Source organism: Dromiciops gliroides, chromosome 1, assembly GCF_019393635.1.
Source record: "Dromiciops gliroides isolate mDroGli1 chromosome 1, mDroGli1.pri, whole genome shotgun sequence".
Lineage (NCBI taxonomy): Eukaryota > Metazoa > Chordata > Mammalia > Microbiotheria > Microbiotheriidae > Dromiciops > Dromiciops gliroides.
Window position 1 is genome coordinate 16,272,656 of NC_057861.1, and position 20,187 is coordinate 16,292,842.

The 20,187-nt window shown below is 43.1% G+C and overlaps 1 protein-coding gene across 1 annotated transcript in view; it reads right to left on the reverse strand.

The window, feature by feature from the left end:
- Positions 1 to 296: 296 nt before the first annotated feature.
- MYO1H (myosin IH) overlaps positions 297 to 20,187 on the reverse strand; it is a 50,553-nt gene continuing 30,662 nt past the window's right edge. Inside the window, exons 17-31 of the mRNA XM_043969033.1 lie at positions 19,713 to 19,818; positions 17,808 to 17,925; positions 17,314 to 17,427; positions 14,175 to 14,251; positions 12,728 to 12,796; positions 12,172 to 12,256; positions 11,151 to 11,310; positions 10,305 to 10,388; positions 9,577 to 9,670; positions 9,057 to 9,112; positions 5,574 to 5,709; positions 4,113 to 4,183; positions 2,259 to 2,356; positions 861 to 960; positions 297 to 320 (exon numbers count right to left, since the gene is read on the reverse strand). Of these exons, the coding sequence (XP_043824968.1) occupies positions 297 to 320; positions 861 to 960; positions 2,259 to 2,356; positions 4,113 to 4,183; positions 5,574 to 5,709; positions 9,057 to 9,112; positions 9,577 to 9,670; positions 10,305 to 10,388; positions 11,151 to 11,310; positions 12,172 to 12,256; positions 12,728 to 12,796; positions 14,175 to 14,251; positions 17,314 to 17,427; positions 17,808 to 17,925; positions 19,713 to 19,818 (1,392 nt within the window). The remainder of the gene's footprint in view (positions 321 to 860; positions 961 to 2,258; positions 2,357 to 4,112; positions 4,184 to 5,573; positions 5,710 to 9,056; positions 9,113 to 9,576; positions 9,671 to 10,304; positions 10,389 to 11,150; positions 11,311 to 12,171; positions 12,257 to 12,727; positions 12,797 to 14,174; positions 14,252 to 17,313; positions 17,428 to 17,807; positions 17,926 to 19,712; positions 19,819 to 20,187) is intronic.

Consider the following 20,187-nt stretch of genomic DNA (forward strand, 5'->3'; position numbering starts at 1 on the left):
GTGAAAGTGAAAGCCAGACAAGCATTAGGTACAAGAACATTCAAGAAGCCTGGTGTTTTGTGGGTTCAAACAAAGCCTCATATTTGAAAAGACTAGCTAGGGTGGGTGGGGTCTACATCTAATGTGACACGACCATATAAATAGAACTGTCTCCCATTAAAATAGGTGAAAAGTTGAAAAAGCAGAACTCAACGATGCTCACATTCTTTGCATGAAGATAGAACTCCTCTGTGGAGCCTTCACACTTTTTTTTCCCCCTTTAAGAGCCAAGACAGTGATATTGGACATGACCCACATCAGGATTTCTTCTGGACGGACACCTGTGGGAGAAGTGAGTCTTAGTCTCAAGAGGGAGGGAGGGGAATGAGCACACCTCTTCCCCGTACCCCTAACATAGAAGAATCATGACTCCAGTGGTTCATGGACACAATGCGCCAAGTCAACCTGCCTCGGAGAACCTGTGATTGTCCTCCCACACCTCCTAGTGCTCATCTATAGCATCTAGCTAGGGACTTTTTCACAAGCCTCTGAAGGTGTAGGAAGTGTACGTTTTATTCCCATTTTGCAGAGAGGTTAAGGGACTTGCCCCAAATCACCCATTGAGTAAATATCAAAGCAGACTAGATCTCAGAACAGGCTGTTTTTCGTCACTCCCGCCCCCGGCTTTCTGAAATATAGGCAGGGTTGGCTCCTGCTCATTCCCTTATTTTGTCCAAAACACACAGTAGGCGCTTGCCATGATTCTTGACTTTACCTAGAACGTTACCCAGTCTGTGAAGGCCGACACCCTTAAAAGCTGGGCTTTTATTCCTCATCTGCCTCCACGTCCCCTCCCGCCTTCCCCAGACGTCGTCACTCACCACTATTAATTGTCCATCTCGGTCTTTGTAGATCTGCTCCTCCTGTCCCGTATGGAAAATGATGGTGCCTTCTCTTCCCGAGCTGATGTAAAATTGTAAACTACAAACAGAGGCATATGTCCCTTCTGTGTCTACCAACCGCTGCTTCCCTGCTTCTACCCCAACCCCCCCCCCAAATACACACACACACACACACACACACACACACACACACACAAATAATCTGTGAGGCTTTGGTTGTTCAAACTTGTTATAATCCAAAGGCAATTTTAGTTGCACACACACATACACACACACAAAAGGCAATGGAAAAAAATTGAATTATCGATAATTCAATAAGAATTCTCTAATTATGTAAATGTAGGGATAAGGCATCCAGGAGCGGTTCATATGGCATTCATCAAGGAGCATATGCCATCTCTGATGCTTTAATGTGGCGCCAACACAGCCATCGACTATGACACGATTGTCCAAGGCCGGACATAAAAAAGGCAGCTAGAAAGCTAGCAAGCCCAAAGGGGTGCCATGTGCACATGCAGTTGGAAAAATTACGGCAAAGGGAACCGGAAACCTAAAAGGAAGATTAGAACCAGGATTGGGAAAGGGGGTGGGGGAGGGGTGCCCCCTTCTGTTCACAAAAGATCTTTTTGGAACCTTGACCTTGTCCCAGGAATCCTTTTTTTGTTGTTGTTTATGGCATTCAAATGCCATCTTTTTTACTATAGGGCATCTAGTGAAATTTAAACGAAGGCTTTGTCCAGGGGGAGTGATAAACCCAGGTACAATGAAGTGTGGGGTTCTCTCCTAAGGCCTAGCTGATGATTAAAAAGCAAGAATTAATAAGCAAGATTAATAAGCAAGAATTCCACCAGAGAATACAAGTTTTCCATACAGTGGAAACTTGAGCTTGAATATCTTTTAGTAAGAAGGTTTAGAAGGTAAGCTCAGTATTGATAGAATTAATGCCCAGAGGTCTTACACAGGCCCCATCCTTTTCATGAGTATCCACCATTTTGTATTCCTTCCCCCTCCACCCAAAGCTACGGTGCAATGGCAGGAGAGGGGTGACCGGTCTCCATCCAGATAGGCCTGGGGAGCCTCCAAGAGCGGCTTGAGGCAGATCTACCCTGGGCGATTCTATCGTTCCCCTGGCAGACCCGAACCTCCCAGGTAGGGACCCTGGGCCTCCCAATCGGCAAGACCTTTTTTTTTTTAGTGAAGCAATTGGGGTTAAGTGACTTGCCCAGGGTCACACAACTAGTAAGTGTTAAGTGTCTGAGGGCGGATTTGAACTCAGGTACTCCTGACTCCAGGGCTGGTGCTCTATCCACTCGGCAAGACCTTTTGAGTGAGTCCCTTTCATAGAGAAGGGAGCACAGTCAGAGCCATGCAGCCTACCTTCCTTGAACAACCTGGACTAGGTCCTCCTTCTTCATCACCATGGAGAGTTTAGTCACTGTTTCAAAGATATGTTCACACAGTAAAATTATATCACCCTAAAATGAAGAATGAGGGAAATGTCTCAAAATTAGTTTTGTCTGACAAAGGAGCCCTGGGGAGCATTCAGTCAGAATTCTGAAAAACTCTTCCACAGAAATCTCCGAGTTAGAAGGGGCCTGAAAAAGGCTGCCCCACACCCAGAATTCCTTTTCTTTTTCTTTCTTCTTTTTTTTTTTTTTTTTGTGGGGCAATGAGGGCTAAGTGACTTGCCCAAGGTCACATAGCTAGTACGTGCTAAGTGTCTGAGGCTGGGTTTGAACTCAGGTCCTCTTGAATCCAGGGCCAGTGCTTTATCCACTGCGCCACCTAGCTGCCCCTCAGAATTCCTATTAATGATAATAATAGCTTATATAGGGTTTTAGTTTATAAAGCCTTTTACAAATAATCTCAGAAGGTAAATGCTATTATTCCCATTTTATAGATGGAGAAACCAAGGCAGAAACTGAACTCAGGTCTTTCGGGCTCCAGGTTCACTGCTCTATCCACTGGGCAACCTAGTCTCTGAATACAGAGAGCCACGCCCCCTCCTCTCCTCTCTCTGAAAACCTCCAGCGATAGATTAGTGTTTGCACCAAAATATTCAGGTAACAGACCACAAAAGCCTCATATGAAGTATTTTTAAAAATTTTAATATTAAATGTTTCTCTAAGATTTCTCATTTTATTGGTTTGTTGTTTTTTTTCAATACATTATATTAAACTTCTCATTAGACCATAAGTTCTTGGGTGGCAGGGACTGCCTTTCTTCTTTGTATCTCCAAGTGCTAGGTGGTGCAGTGGATAAAGTACTGGGCCTGGAGTCAGGATGACATCTTCATGAGTTCAAGTCTCACCTCATACACTAGCTGTGTGACCCTGGGCAAGTCACTTCCCTCTGTTTGCCTCAGTTTCCTCATCTGTAAAATGAGCTGGAGAAGGAAATGGCAAACCACTCCACTATCTTTGCCAAGAAAACCCCAAATGGGGTCACAAAGAATTGGACACAACTGAACAACAACAAAATCCCCAGTGCTTAGCATGCTGCCTGGCGCATAGTAGGTGCTTAATAATAATTAATTAACATTAATTATTAATTAATTTAATAAACCTTTGTTTATTAAATTGAATTCAATTAAAATGCTAAAGTATATGTATTAGAATATGTCTAGGTATATCTAAATGTAATAATGTAGAACATTTACATTATATATGTCATATGTGTATGTGCATATTATATCTATGCCTGATAAAAATATTTGAATTCAAGCAAGAAAATTAGTCCTAGCAAAAATGAAAAAGCCATTTAGTATTGTATCCACCTTGATGACTTTTTCTTTGTTCCCATTTATATAATTTTTTTTTGGTGGGGCAATGAGGGTTAAGTGACTTGCCCAAGGTCACACAGCTGGTGTCAAGTGTCTGAGGCTGGATTTGAATTCAGGTCCTCCTGAATCCAAGGCCAGTGCTTTAACCACTGTGCCACCTAGTTGTCCCCTGCCACTTATATAATTTATAGAATTAAAAAATAATTTGTTTATCAGTCATTTCCTGATAGAGCCCTCTTCCCCCTGACTCCCAATCCTAGAGTGGACCCCTCTACCTGGGTTACATTAAGATGGAAAGTGCATTTGGATAAGAAGTTAATTGAACTCCCCCCCCCCCATCCTTTTATCTGCAGATTTACTTGTCAGAACTACAGAATGTCAACCCTATGATCAAAAACGATTTTTTAAAAAGCTTAGTAGCTTAGTAGAAATCACCAGCAGGTTCCTACCTTCTGTTTGCTGTCCTCGGGTGACACATGAATGACAAAGAGTCCATCGCTCAGATTGCTGGTGGAAACACCTTTAGACAAACCTCAAAGTTAAAATCCCCGACCCCGCCCCTCCTCCACAGCTAACAATAACTCCCACCTGCTCATTGAAGGTCACAGAATACTTTGGTCACAACCCCCTGCAGAGGCAGATAGGTAAATGGCACGAAAATGGTGGACCCTTAAGAGATGCTAGTTGACTTGTGGCAGGGCCCAGATTCAAACCCAGATATTCTGACCTCAAGTCCAATGGTTTTTTCACTACAACTCGGGAGCTTGAGATGAAGCCACATCCCAAGGTAACACCACACCAGAGCCTCGACCAGACTGCAGGGTGGTTTCTAGATCAGGGGTTCTTAGCCTTTTTGTACAGGGGAACACTCTAGTGAAGCCTTTGTACCCCTTCTCAGAATGTTTTACAATGTGCTTAGCACTTAGTGTATGTTTGCTGACCCACTAAATGCATTAAATCTCATTGAGTTTTTTGTTTTTGTTTTTGTTTTTTTTAAGTGAGGCAATTGGGGTTAAGTGACTTGCCCAAGGTCACACAGCTAGTAAGTGTTAAGTGTCTGAGGCCTGGATTTGAATTCAGGTACTCCTGACTCCAGGGCTGGTACTCTATCCACTGCGCCACCTAGCTGCCCCAAATCTCATTGAGTTTTGGGGGTTTTTTTGTTTGTTTGGTTTTTTTTTTGCTGGGCAATGGGGGTTAAGTGACTTGCCCAGGGTCACACAGCTAGTAAGTCAAGTGTCTGAGGCCGGATTTGAAATCAGGTCCTCCTGAATCCAGGGCCGGTGCTTTATCCACTGTGCCACCTAGCTGCCCCCATCATTGAGTTTTAAAGGAAACCAATTATATGGAAATAGGTATAAAAACATTAAAATAAAATCCTGGATTCTGGGTTTAGGACCCTAGTTCTAGTGAGAAGGCTGACCAGGATTGTTTTTGCTAGTGATTGAACCCAGCAAAAGTCATTGATTAAGCAGTAGGCTGGGCACTGTGCTACAATGTTTTTTGTAGAATAGCATCTTATTAGATTATAAAGATGGGTGGATTGGGGGTGGGAGAAGTATATGCATCATATACATATCCTCTTGTCCTAAAAACTCTATGGATGGTGTGAGCAATGGGGAGTCAGGCCTTAGGGTTATCATTAGGCCTGTGCTGAGCAATCTCAGGCCCAGTACAATGGGCCGGTTGGCAGCCTCCCCTTTAGGGTCATCCTCCCCCCCAGCTCACCCCGGGTTTACCTTTTTTTTTTTTTTTTAATTTTTTAGTGAGGCAATTGGGGTTAAGTGACTTGCCCAGGGTCACACAACTAGTAAGTGTTAAGTGTCTGAGGCCGGATTTGAACTCAGGTACTCCTGAATCCAGGGCCAGTGCTCTATCCACTGTGCCACCTAGCTGCCCCCAAGGTTTACCTTTTATTGCTTCATATTCTATCCTCTGCTTAACTTTAGCAAGTTCCACCACATACAGTGCTTTCTGAGTGAGGATTAGTTGCCGCTGCCGGGCTTTGAATCCATTTCTGTCGTATTTTACTGCTGGAGTGCCGTACTGAGGAGAGGGGAGAGAGGCAGAAAGTTAGAGCTGGGAGGGGTCCTTAGAGATGACCTGTAACTTAAGGGGCTGGACGGGACAAGAAAGCCAAGGCCCAGAAAGACGGGGTGGCTGCCCAAGGTCACAGTGAATTGGTGGCAAAGCCAAGAGTTGACCAGAAACTAATGAAAGGATCACAGAACATGAAAAGTCACATGATGACACCTGTAATTGTATTTAAAAGATAACTTTAAAAAATAAAAGAAGAGTATATCCAACCTATATCAGACTGCTTTCCGTCTTGGGGAGGAAGGAGGGAAGGGAGGGTGGGAAAAAAAATTGGAACTAAAAATCTTGTAAAAACAAATGTTGAAAACTATCCTTATATGTAACTGGAAAATAATAAAATACTTTAAAAAAAAGAAGAGTATATCTTCAAGTCTAAGAATTCTTCATTAAAAATAAATCCGGGCACAGTGGATAAAGCACCAGCCCTGGATTCAGGAGGACCTGAGTTCAAATCTGGCCTCAGACACTTGACACTTACTTAGCTGTGTGACTCTGGGCAAGTCACTTAACCCTCATTGCCCCACCAATAAATAAATAAACAAACAAACAAACAAACAAACAAACAAATAAATAAATAAATAAAAAGATTTTTTAAAAATCCAAAAAGAATCCAAAAAAATGAATGAATGAACAAATAAATAAATAAATGGACAAATAAACAAATAAATGAATAAAAGAATGGATAGATAGATTAGATAGATAGATGATAAATAAATAGAGATTTTTTTTGGACTCCTTGACTGATCATGGACCTAGGGTTGGGGGCACCATAATGTCCTGGGAAAGCAATCCTATGTAATCTTTCTCAAAAGAACTAAGACTGGGGCAGCTAGGTGGCGCAGTGGATAGAGCACCGGCCCTGGAGTCAGGAGTACCTGAGTTCAAATATGGCCTCAGACACTTAACACTAGCTGTTCACACAGCTAGTTCACTAGTTCACCCTGAGCAAGTCACTTAACCCCAATTGCCTCACTAAAAAAACAAACAAACAAACAAAAACTAAGACTTAAACACTTGGCAACAAAATAAGGCACCTTTAGGACCAAACACATGGTCTTTTTTTGGCATTTAAAACCCTTCATAAGAATAATCTGGTTGTAACCTACCTTTCCCAGTCAGTCAACAAGCATTTGCTAAGCACCTACTGTATACCAGGCACTATTCTTAGCCCTAGAAATACACACACACACACACACACAAAAGTAAAAGAGTCCCTGACCTTGAGGAGCTCACAGGCTAAGGGAGAAGACAACATTCAAAGATCTACACACAAACAGGATAGATACAAGGGGTAAATTGGAGATTATCTCAGCAGGAAGGTGGGAGGTGTAGAAGGTGGGAGTTGGGTTGAAGGAACCCAGGGAAACCAGGAGATGGGAGATGAGGTGGAAGAGAGTCCCAGGTATGGGGCACAGCGAGGGATGGGGAGATGGGGATGTTGGGTTTGAGGACTCGCCAGGAGGCCAGCGGCACTAGGGAGTAAAGTAGAGGGGTGGGGCAGAAGGGTCAGGTGATTGGAAAGGAGGGAAGGAGGCAGGTTAGGGAGGGAGGAAGGGGAAACCATTGGGGTTGATTAAAGGGGTGGTGACACAGGCAGTGCTTTAAGATCAATAGGGCAGCTGAGACTGGAATGGAGACAGGCTTGAGCCAGAGAGACCAGCCAGCAGGTGACTGCAGCTTCTCCATTAATCACAGACCAATTCTATGGGCCCACAACTGATCTTCTCATTGTTCCTTGCACAAGACATTCCATCTCCTGCCTGTCTTTGCACTGAGTGCTCTCATTCCTGGAATGCCAATCCTTCCTGGCCTCCCTCCACCTCATAGAATCCTGAGCTTCCTTCAGAGGTCAGCCCAAGATAGATCTTGCACTGATATCATATTGCTGGGTGGGGGAGGGAGAGAATTCAGAACTCGAAATTTTTTTTAAATGGAGGTTAAATTTTTAAAAATGCAACTGGAAAACTTTAACAAAATAAAAAAGAATGCTGTGTGACCCTGGGCAAGTCACTTAACCCTCATTGCCCCACAAAAAAAGAAAGAAAGAAAGAATAATATAATTTTTTTAAAATAAAAGAATCAACTTAAAAAAAAAAAAAGCTCAGCCTAAGCACTACCTTTTTCATGAAGCCTTGCCTAGTCCCCCACAATTGCTGGTGAAACTCACCCCCCCACCCCGCTCCAATTACCTTGTACTTAGTCCTTTAAAATGTGTGTGCGGTCTCCCCAGATAGAATGTAAACTCCTTGAGGGGAGGTACATTTGTTTTTGTCTTTGTATTTCCAGGGGGATGGGAAAGGGACAAGCATTAATTAAGCTCCTATGATGTGCCAGGTGCTAAGTGCTTTACATTTGATGAGATCGTTCTTGGTACTTGGTAGGTACTTAATAACTAACTAATTTATTTATTTGTTCATTTGTTCATTTATTTATTTATTCATGTATTCATTCATTCATTCATTTATTTGTTTGTTTATTTATTGCACTTGGTGGGTACTTAATAAATAACATTTATTTATTTATTGCACTTGGTAGGTACTTAATAAATAACTCATTTATTTATCAATTGATTGATTGATTTGTTTATTTATTTATTTTGGGGCAGGGCAATGAGGGTTAAGTGACTTGCCCAGGGTCACACAGCTAGTAAGTGTCAAGTGTCCTAGGCCAAATTTGAACTCAGGTCCTCCTGAATCCAGGGCTGGTGCTTTTTCTACTTTGCCACCTAGCTGCCCCAAAATAACTCATTTATTACAAACAGCTACTGAACATCTGGAAATGAAAGGCCTCATCATCAAAGTCCTCAGAACTTTCAAAAGGCTCAGTGTCAGAAAAGGATGTGGCTTTATCATTTGAAATGACTCTAAATAAAGATGAGTTTGTGTGTCAGCCTTCTCTCCTCTCTAAACCTGAGCCAGTCTTGATCACTTGCCATGTGGACCCCTGGCCCTTTCCATGTACCCTGCTGCTGCTCCCTCCCATATGCTCCGTGAGAACAGGGATTGGATCCCTTTCCTATTTAGCTGAGGAGGTGCCCTCGGCACAGAGGAAGCGCTTAGTAAATACTTATTCATTTGTCATTTGGTGTCCGATTAACTGCTAGGTGAAGGAAACATTGATCGGCAAACAAATATCAGTTTATTCCTCTAAGGAGAGCACATCTTTAGAGGAATCACAATTGCTTCCATCAGGCCAGAGTCAGTATTAGAACCCAGGCCTCTGGTCTCTTAGGAGATGTTCTTTCCACTCCATGGTCAGAACAAACACTTCAAACACAGGCTCTTCTTTCTCCTCACCTGGATTTTCTCACTGCCAATTAGCTGCAGGACTTTGGGATGAATGTCAGCCTCATCTAAGAAGAAACCAGAGTGTTGGATGGAACATCACTGATCAGCCCCATTTCAACAATCAGAAATCCCCTCTCACACACATGCAGGTTAATTTCCTTAATGGTTATATTTTTAATTCCCCTAATATTTACAAATAGGAGATGTGAACCATCAGCTAATGGGGGCTGGAGGGCGGAACAACATTCCACTGAGTTAAAATATACTTCTTTGGGTAAAAAAAAAAGTTGGCAGTGAAAAAAAAATCATTTATTATTAGTCTTTGGATTCTTGGGTACAATGGTTGAGCTCACTGTCTCACATAAGCTATAAGAAGTCCTTCACAGAGTTGAGTAACCCCAGTACCCCAAATCTCAGTTGAGGGAAGGAGTCGTTAAATGCCCCCAGCGCCCCAATCCAGTGGTTCATTAGGCTGTCTCAGGACTAGGACACACATATCTCAAGCAAAACATCTTGACTATGGACTCACCTATCCGGCTATTGGCAAAGGGCTGGTTTAAACTTTCTGGGTAGCCAGCCTTCTTCCCTCGGAACAGGTCACTTGTAACCACCTTTTGCTGCATCTGGTGATAAGACAATTGAAACGGTTTTCTGCCATCCTGGGGCAGCTAAGGGGTGCAGTCGAGACATGGGGCAGGGTACTTAGGGAGGCTGGTGTTTCAATCCTGCCTCAGGCACTTCCTGGCTGTGTGGCTCTGGGCAAGTCACTTCACTGCACTTGTGCCTCAGTTTCCTCATCTGTAAAATGGGTCTAATAGTAGGCCCTACCTCCCAGGATAGTTGTGAGAATCAATCAGGACATCAGTTAAATGTGCTTTAGAAACCTTAAACCATTATATAGATGCTAGGTATAGGATGACAAAGCAATTAGCTCAATCGATCAATATTTATTATGCTCCCCCACACAAAGTGCTTTTGAAAGATATGTGGAAACCTACATAGATCTTTACAAAGTCCAAGGCAGGAGCTAATGGAAGAGAGCTGGGTTCCTGAGGCTTCCCCACATAGCGTGTATTTTCTGTAGCACCTTAAAATTCTGACCTTCCCAGTATAAAGCCTCAGGAAGGGGTCTCTGCCCCCTTGTTAACTGGAAAACAAGCAGACAGGTCCTCCCTGCTCCTGCAGTGGAGACAACCTGCACACCTGTCCTCAGGTAACCAGAGGGCGGGGGAGGGGAAAGGGTGGGGAGGACGGTACCTGATCTTTCCTCTGAGCTGTCACCTCCCGACAATACTGGCGCACCAGGTTCCTCATGCAGATTTTCTTCAGCATCTCAGAAGTCTTCATGGAAGAAAACATCCCCCCCATATACAGAGAGTCATAAATGATACATCACCTGTCCATCAAGCCCATGAGGAAGCCTGGTCTTAAATCACATCCACTGGATCTTCCCACCTGCCTCAAATAGTTTATCAAACTATCAGAGGCAGTTGAGTAGATAGAGGCAGCAGTGGATAGAATGCTGGACCTGGAGTCACGAAGACCCAAGTTCAAATCTCACCTCAGACACTTGCTAGTGGTCTGCCTTAGTTTTCTCAACTATAAAATGGGAATAACAGTAGCACCTACTTCCCAGGGCTATTCTGAGGATCAACTGATTATGTCTATGGGTACTACATCCCACCCTACCAGGCCAATAGCTCCCTGAAAGGGGTCCCATCTTATTTACAGTTTGTATCTCGCTAAAGCACAGAGCACAGGGGTTCACATACAGTAGGTGCTTAATAAGTATTTATGAATTAAAATGTTCTCATCTTACAGCTAAAGGGAAAAGCTATTGACTGCCCCAGGCTATTGATCTTATTCTATAATGTCTGATGGCTGGACCCAAGCTGGGAGGAAAGGGAATTGAGAGAGGGACTTAAAAAAATATCACTTTAGTTTTATAGTTCCCTTAAGGAAGGTGGATTTTAATCCATTGCAAATACTAGGCTTCTAGGGTGGCTGCTTACAACCTCCTACTCTAAGAGGAAGGCACAGCACAGGGGCGCTGGGGGCTGAGCCCCCGCCATTGTTGTCACACTTGCCAGGCCCAGCACATACATCTTCCAAGATGGTTGGAGGCTGCAACCAGCTCTTGTCCAACACATTTTTGGGAACGTGATTTCTCAGGTTCAAGATGTAATTTTTCCGCACAAAAATGATATAGTCTTCATTTTCTGAACAAAGAGTCTTGTTTCGATTGATGAAGCCTCTTATGAACCTAAACAAGGAATTATGTCATGAGTTACTCGGACAAAGACCTTCGCTAGGGGGTCTGGGTTCTCTCTGTGCACTTTGATGTCCAACAAACCAAAGTAGTTGAGAGACAGGCAGACAGACAGACAGACAGACAGAGAAACAGGAAGAAAGAGACACACACAGAGAGAAACAGGGAGAGACAGAGAGGGAGAAACAAAGAGAAAGAGGGAGAAAGTGAGAGAGAGAAAGTGAGAGAGAAGGAGAAAGTGAGAGAGAGAGAGAGAGAGAGAGAGAGAGAGAGAGATCTCAACCCCCTAGGGTCAAGAGAACTACACATGAAAAACTGTGATGGTGTCAAAACCTGAGTAGATAAAATTTGACTCTAAAGGTTTCATCCGTCATTATTAATAAAAAATTCACATTTAGTGGTTTCTTCTTTGGTTTCTAAATTGCTTTCCACCCAACAACTCTGAAAGGCAGGCAACGCCACCATGAGAATTATTTTACAAACGAAGAAACTGAGGCTCAGAAGGGTCAGAAGACTCACCCAAGGCCACAAAGCACTCAGCAGGAACCTCCGTGTTCCTGCCTCACACTGCACTATATTGTCTCTACCTTCCTAAGCGAGAAGTTGGATATGAATTAGAAAAGTGTGAAAGGGGAAACAAAACATCGTGTATTGAATTTTCTGTGCATGCGTCGTTTCTCCCCGGTGGAAGGTAAGCTTCCTGAGGGCAAGGCTGGTTGCTTTCTGTTGTTGTGTCTGCAGCGTCTGGACACTTCAAATGATTGACAACAGGAGCCTAATAAATGCTTGTGAATCAGTTCCTTAGAAATCGCCCCTCCCCCACTCCCCGTCCCTCCGTTCCACAGGAGAACCTACTTTCTGATGATCTGAACCGCCCACTTTCTCCTTTTGATCTCCTTTCGAGCCAGGACGCCCCTCCAGTAGGCTTCAAGTGTAATGGCTGAAAGAATGGATCGCTGGCATTAGGGAGTTCAATAGGGAGTTCAAAACTTTGCTTTGAACCAAGTAGCAGAATCATGTTGAACATGTGAAGGTTACTCCGAGAACGACTTTGTTCATCCTCGCTAACTAAAGTCGGAGCATTCCGGCCATCTCGAACCATGCCGAGGCTATGAAGCTTTGAAGAAGAGTCCACTTAGATCATCAGTTTGACTCCCTTTTCCATAAACCCTGACATCCGCTGACATTCGTTAAGCCTTTCATAGCTACAGAATCCTTAACATACATTCTCATTTGAGTCTCACGAAGGCATTTTATAAGTGAGGAACCCAAAACCTAGAGAATGAGCCCCAAGGTCACACAGTGACTAATTGGCCAATCTTGGACTGGAACCCAGAACCTCTTTCCAGCAGAGAATGCTGCCCCTCCCTCCCCAGCTTCACCTCTTAGGGATGGACCGGGTCCTTCTTACCTGCTTGCCTCTTTTTCAGGTATGCCCTCCTCTCTACGCAGCCTTTGTATGTGCTTTGGATTTTTGCAACTTAAAAATAAAACAGACGGTTCAGTGAAATGAAGTTGTGTGTGTGTTTTTGTTTTTTGTTTTGCACAGTGAAAAGAGTTCCATTTGGGTGCATTGCATCCCCTCCCACCCCCTCTTAGAGAGAAAACATCAAGTGTGCATCAGAGGATGCAATTCCACGACTATCTATGACTCTGGCCCCAAATTCATTGAGGAAGATGGGAGGATGTATGTATGTATATACACACACATGTTATATATGTAGATAATATATGTAGATATAGATAGATGTTGACTCTCCCCCCTCCAGCCCCAGTAAAGATTCCCCTTGAGTCTCCTTCATAATCTAGCAGCACAAGACATCACAAGAGGCTAGTTTTGTCCAAAGACAACCAACCTCTCTGTACTCTGTCCATTGCTAAATTTAGTAAATCTCCCTTCTAGGGATTATAATGACCCAGCCTGCTAAAAAGGTCTGCATAGATTTCAAAGGAAGAAAATCCTTCAAATATTTCTACTCTCCTCTGCATTACCCCTGCCTAATCTCCTTTATCCTTCAATGATATCATGGGCAGCATGACCTCAGCTCCCAAACTATGAACCTAGAGTCCCCAGACATCAATAATAGCTAGCATTTATACAACATTTGGAGGTTTGCAAGTGTTATTTCATTTGATCTGCACAATAGCCATGTGAGGTAGCTTGGTTTTTGTTTGTTGTTTTAACAGATGAGGAAACTGAGGCTCAAAGAGTTAAATGATATGCCCAGGATCACTCAACTGGTGTCTGAGGATGCATTTCAACTCAGTTCTTCCAGACTTCAAAGTCCGGGTGTTTGACAATTGGGCCCCCTAGACCATTAAGAATTATTTTAGCCTTTACTCCAGATGTAGGTGCCCCAAATCTGCTCAGAATTCCTAAGTCTGGTGCAAAACAACTCAGGTTTTAACAAATTCTGATCAGATAAAGAGATTTGTGTAAAGGTCACACAGATTTTAAAGGAGCAGAGCCAGTCCAGGGCTCTTCATCCTGCAGCCTCCCAAAGCTCACATGGTATGAATCAGGAGGAAGGACCTGGCTCAATTCTTACCTAAGATGGGCAGAGTTTTGTATCCACAAATGAACCAAACACTCAAAAATAAATCAATAGCCGCATGCCATTTGCTTAGCATAGTGCCTGTGGTAGATGAATCATTTAGTCAATGCTTGATGCCTTAAACTCACTTAAGCCCTAACACAAAATCTGAGCTCTTGGGGCTGGTTTCCTGTTCAGAGGGAAGGTTTTGAGGGCTAAGTCTATGATTCACTCTTTGTGTGACTCCTCAAAGGAACCTCTTTGTTCATTTTATACCAGCTATTACATGTGTGTGCACACATAAAAGGAAGAAAAAAGCCATACCTAGCTGATGTTTGCTAAATTCGAAAGCATCTTCGGTGGCAAACAAAGTTCTGGGGAAACGGATGAATATCTTGGTTCTAGGGAGAAAAATAAAGGGCTGTTTCTTAATGGTGGATCAACAAGCACTGAGTAAGCATCTACTATGTTTGAAGCACTGTTCCAGGGACTGGGAAGATCAAGCTAAAAATAAGACAGTTCCTGCCCTCAAGGAGTTTACATTCTATAAGGGAAATTAATGTACTTAACAAACACTTTGGCATGGGGAGGGGAGGGGAAAACTAGCAGCTTGGGGGGGGGGCGGGTTAGAAAATGCTTCATATAGGAAGCAGTATTTGAGCTGAACTTTGAAGGAAATTGGGGATTCTGAGAGGTAGAGGTGAGGTGGAAGAGAATTTTAGGAAGAGGAGACAGTCTGCACAAAGGCACAGGGAGATGGGAGATGGGGGAGTATGAGAGGAACAGCAAGATAGGGGTGAGGGGAAGGGAGCAAGCATTTAGTAAGCACTTCCTATATGCTAGGTGTGGTGCGAGACACTTTACAAATATTCTCTTTTGATCCTCACAACTCTGGGGAGTCAAAAGTATTATACTTTTTTTTCCAGGGCAATGAGGGTTAAGTGACTCGCCCAGGGTCACACAGCTAGTAAGTGTCAAGTGTCTGAGGCCAGATTTGAACTCAGGTCCTCCTGAATCCAGGGCTGGTGCTTTATCCACCACGCCACCTAGCTGCCCCAGTATTATACTTATTTTACAAATAAAGAAGCCAAGGCTCAGAGAGGTCAAAAGGCTTGCCCAGTTTGGCCGTACCACAGAGTCTGTGAAGGGGAATAATAAATAATAATTCTGGAAAGGAAGCCAAAGAGAGGCTTCTGTATTTGAGCCTAGAGATAATGTGGAGAAACTGGAGTTTATTGAAAAAGGGAGGGACATGGTCAGACTTATGCTCTTTGGCAGCTAAGTGAATGAACCAGGATTGGAAAAGGGTGGGGGGTGGGGTTGGGGGGGGACTGAGGCAGGGAGACCAATTAGAAGGGGGGTGTAATCAATAGTCCAAGTGACAGAAGATGGGGACCTGGATGACTAACACCAGTTAATTACACCTAAATTATAACTTTTAAAGTCAAATTCACATGATTACACTTAATATTTGAGGCGTACACATGTTTAATCAATAAAGTCTAGACTTATAATTTCATCAGTGTGGGAAATTCCTCCCACCAAGGCAGAATAACACCTCCTGTAATTTAGTCTTAGAGAGTTTGCCTGGGGCGATGAGAAGTGAAGGCAGCTAGTTCAGGGTGAGAAGAGGGCTTTTGGATTCCATCACTGGCTCACTATCCATTGCTGCCTCTCATTATGATATGTGTGTATGAGAAAAAAAAGACAGAAAGAGATCGAGACAGAGACAAAAAATGAGAGGGAGAGATGGACAGACAGAAAGGGGTGGAGAGAAAGATAGAGAGTGAAGCAAGACCTAGAGAGATCAAGAGACAGAAAGTGATAGAGATGGAGGAAGACACAGAAAATGAGAATAAGAGATGGAGAGAGATTGAAAGAGTGAGAGATGGAAAGATGGAGGGAGAGAGTTGAAGAGAATGGAGAGAGAGATGGCAGGAGAGGGAGAGAAAGAGATATAAAGATCAAGAAATGAAAAGATGGAGAGAGATAGAAGGAAAGAGATGAAGAGAATGGAGAGAAAGAGAGATAGAGGCAAAGGAAAAGAAAGAAAGAGAGGGATGCAGAAAGAAAGATGGAGAGAGATTCAGAAGACAGGGGTGGGGGAAGGAGAGGGAAAGAGAGGAAGGGAGGGAAGGAGGGGGAGAAAGGGAGGAAAAGACAGAGACAAAAGAGAGGGAGACAGGCAAGTCATTTAGTCGCTTTCCATTTTTAAAAATAGTTCTTTATTGATATCTTTTTTTTTAAAAAATCACCTACTTCTTCCCTTATCCCTCCCTTTATCCCCTCCCAGTGGACCATTCCTTTTAACAATTTTTCTTAAAAAGAGGAAGAAAAAAAAATCACCAAACCAATCAATGCAAAGAAAAGCATCTGACATCATATGCAGTGTTTCCCAGTCATGAACCCGTGGACTTCCCTTGAGCAGAGGGAAGTGTTTTCTCATATCTCTGCTTTGGGCCAAGATGGATGTTTATAATTTTGTAATATTCAGTTTGGACCATTGTGTGGTGATTGTTCTTTACATGTAATCATTGTATATATTGTTTCTTGGTTCTGCTCACTTTGTATCAGTTCAAGTCAGTCTTTTTGTGCTCTTATGGTCCATTGATGTTCCATTACATTCATGTACTACGCTTTCTTTGGCCATTCCCCTGTCGATGAGCATCTGTGTTTGTGCCAAATACAAAAAGTGCGGCTCTACATATTTTAGTGTATGTACCTGGGGCTTTTCTTTTTATCAACGACCACCTTGGGGTATATGCCTAGAAGTAGGATTTCTAAGCCAAAGTGTAGAGACATTTAAATGATTTTATTTATATAGTACCCAATTGTTTTCCAGAATAGTTGTCCAAATTCACAGCTCTGCCAATACCTGTCTTTCCCACAGCCCCCGCCCTAGGGAGAGGTTAAGCTTTGCTGTTGTTCTGACTTGCATTTCACTTATTATTAGTGATTTGGAGCATTTTTTTCATGTGGCTGTTTAAAGATCTTCTTGTGAGGGCTGTTTGAGCACATCCTTTAGTACTTCCCTACTAGGAAACATCCTTCTATTTTCAGGCATCAGAGGCCATTTGGTAATACAGCCTGGCCTAGATTTTAGGATCCCTGAGTCATGGCTTGCCTCTCTTTCTATTCCCCAGTCTTAGAGTCTTTGATGTTGTTGTTGTTGGGTTTTTTTTGGGGGGGGGTTGTTGTTGTTGTTTTTTTTTGTTTTGTTTTGTTTTTTTTGCGGGGCTTAGAGTCTTTGAACAGGTCTGAACAGCACTTCTGTCTGAAGAGAGCAGAAGGACATTTTTATGAGAAGCAACATAAATGCATAGAACCTTGCCAATGAGCACTGGAGGCTCCTATTGGGGTTGGGGAGGCAGTGCGAGGCCATGGTTGACAAGGTATCCACAAATGAATAACAGAAACACGATAAATCCCAAGGGAAGCAGAAATAGGGCAGGTGCCCACCTACCTCCCTAACTTGTACTCCTCAGGTTTGTAACCAATGTATTTGATGAGCTTCTCCACCCCCTCTGATGGAGAGCCATGCCAGTGGGGCCAGGTATCTGGGCACAAGGATTTGTACCTAGAGAAGGAAGAGATTAGGGCATCACCATTGCCAGCTTTCCCATTTTAGAGACTAACCCAACAATTTGTACCTAGAAAGAGAGGAGAGTACCAACTCTCCCCTTTTGTGGACTTTTGTCTGCCATTATTGGTTAATTGGCTTCAACCTCTATACCAAAGAGTATTAAAAGGATGCGCTCACACTGTCCCCTGGTGGCCACATAACACATTCGAAAGAACAAGAAATCTTTGGGTGGTTAGAATTAAATTAGACACTCAAACAGATGATTCTCAATGATCCCTTGATTTCTCCCACTGTTGAAATTCCAAGCCCACTGGATGTTGCTCACCCTGTTTAATCCATGGTAGTGCTCATTGAGAAGTCAACAGAATATATACCTTTGTAAGAAGTGCTCATATTTCCTCCTGTAGGCAAATCCAGCCCGTCTCACCCGCAGGTGCTCCATCAGACCCAGGTACTTGATCTGATGCCTTATGAGGAAGTCATCAAACTTACCTGTAGAAGCATAGTTGGAAAGAAACAGAAAAGGGTAGTTGATCCCCAAATCCCCAAGAGCCAGAAGACCTTTTCAAGAGCTTGTACACCTAAGTCTATTGCAACCATTGGCTTGAAAATACTTCTCCGCCCAACATCTCTGTGTGGCTACCAGTCTTTGAGCAATAGTAAGGCAAGTCAATCAATCAACAAGTGTTGATTAAGCCACCTACTATGTGTTGAACACTGTGCTAGGCGCTGGAAATGCAAGGACAAAAAATGAGGGAGGCACAGGGAGAAGTAGAATGATTCTAAGGGAATGTGAGACACTTGTAGGTAATGATGAGATGTAACAACCAGATCCACAATGAAGTAGAATTTGTTTAGTATGAAATGGGAATTCTAGTGGGCAAAACCCAACAAAGGTGAACATAATTGTCTTACAAAGAAAAGAAATTTTTCCATGAGCTGAGGGCTATGGAATAGTGTTTTTTACAATGTTAAACCAGAGACGGGTTATGTAGTAAAGTGGAAAGTTCACTAGATTCAGAGTTAGAAGACCTGAATTCAAATCCTGCTCTGTCATTTTCTCCCTATGTGACATAAGACAAATCAATTAAGCTCCCTGGGTCCTTGGTGATAGACAATCCAAAGGCAGAAAACAAAAAGGAAAGACAAGAGGGTCATTGTAGCATTTTTGTTATTTATTTATTTGTTTGTTTATTTGTTTATTCATTCATTTATTTATTCATTCATTCGTTTGTTTGTTTATTTGGTGAGGCAATTGGGGTTGTGACTTGCCCAGGGTCACACAGCAAGTGTCAAGTGTCTGAGGTTGGATTTGAACTCAGGTCCTCCTGACTCCAGGGCCAGTGCTCACTGAGCCACCTAGCTGCCCCTTTTGTTTGTTTGTTTGTTTTGGTTGTTTGGTTTTTTGTTTTTAAATTTTTGCTGGGCAATGAGGATTAAGTGACTTGCCCAGGGTCACACAGCTAGTGTCAATTGTCTGAGACTGGATTTGAACTCAGGTCCTCCTGAATCCAGGGCCAGAGCTTTAACCACTGCACCACTTAGCTGCCCACCCCTTTTTTTTTAGTGAGGCAATTGGGGTTAAGTGACTTGCCCAGGGTCACATAGCTAGTAAGTGTTAAGTGTCTGAGGTCAGATTTGAACTCAGGTCCTCCTGACTCCAGGGCCAGTGCTCTATCCACTGCGCCACCTAGCTGCCCCTTTTGTTTGTTTTTAAATGAACAGAAGAGAACAGATGAAATTTCAGAGGGAGAAAATGACAAAGAGGTTAGCTTTGAAACAAACATGTTGACTGTTAAATAATTCTAGAGCTTAAGTGCCTTTCCTCTGCCATCTTGGCTCCATCCACCATGAGGTTGATTCTTTGACTGTTAAATACTTCTAAAAAATGCAAATTGTGGGCAGCCAGGTGGCGCAGTGGATGGAGCACCGGCCCTGGATTCAGGAGGACCTGAGTTCAAATCCAACCTCAGACACTTGACACTTACTAACTGTGTGACCCTGGGCAAGTCACTTAACCCCAATTGCGTCACCCCCCCCCCCACAAAAAATGCAAACTGAATGTAAAAAAGGTTTACTGTTTACCTACAATCCTCCTTTTCTATTCTCTTTTGCATGTGGAAATGTTCATGTTTGTTGGCATTTACCAGCTTCAGAATAACAAAAAAAATTTTTTAAATCTAATTAAGAAAAATGAGTGGGCTGGACAAGACTCTGATGAAACAACCCCCCTCCAGTTCTGGATCTATGCTCACATTTCCTTGCATTCAATCACTCACTCGGTTCTTTTCCCTCATTGGGTTTGATGCAGCGAATGTAAGAAGGCTCTTTGGACATCAGGATGTCAATGAGGTTGGCTACGCTGTTCTTGAACTGAGTTCCCACCTACACAGACAGAGTATCCTGATTAAACATCATGAGCCAATAGGAGCACATACAATTCACCTGAAACATGATTATTACCATTCTGAGCATTAGCCTTTTCCAGATCTCCCCATCTTATTTCATCCTGCAACCCTTTGTGCATTTCCCATTCTTCTCACACTGACCTTGGAGCTTTCCCCATAGACATCAGTCTATCCCTTGGACCTGGAATATCCTCTTTCCTTGACTTGGCCTATAAGAATCCCTGGACTCCCTTCAAGCATCAGCCAGGGGCTGCCCCCTTACATGAGGCCCTTCCTGATGTGCCCGGGAATCTCCTTCCAATACCAATACCGATACATTTACATTGCATAAATCTGGTATTTACTT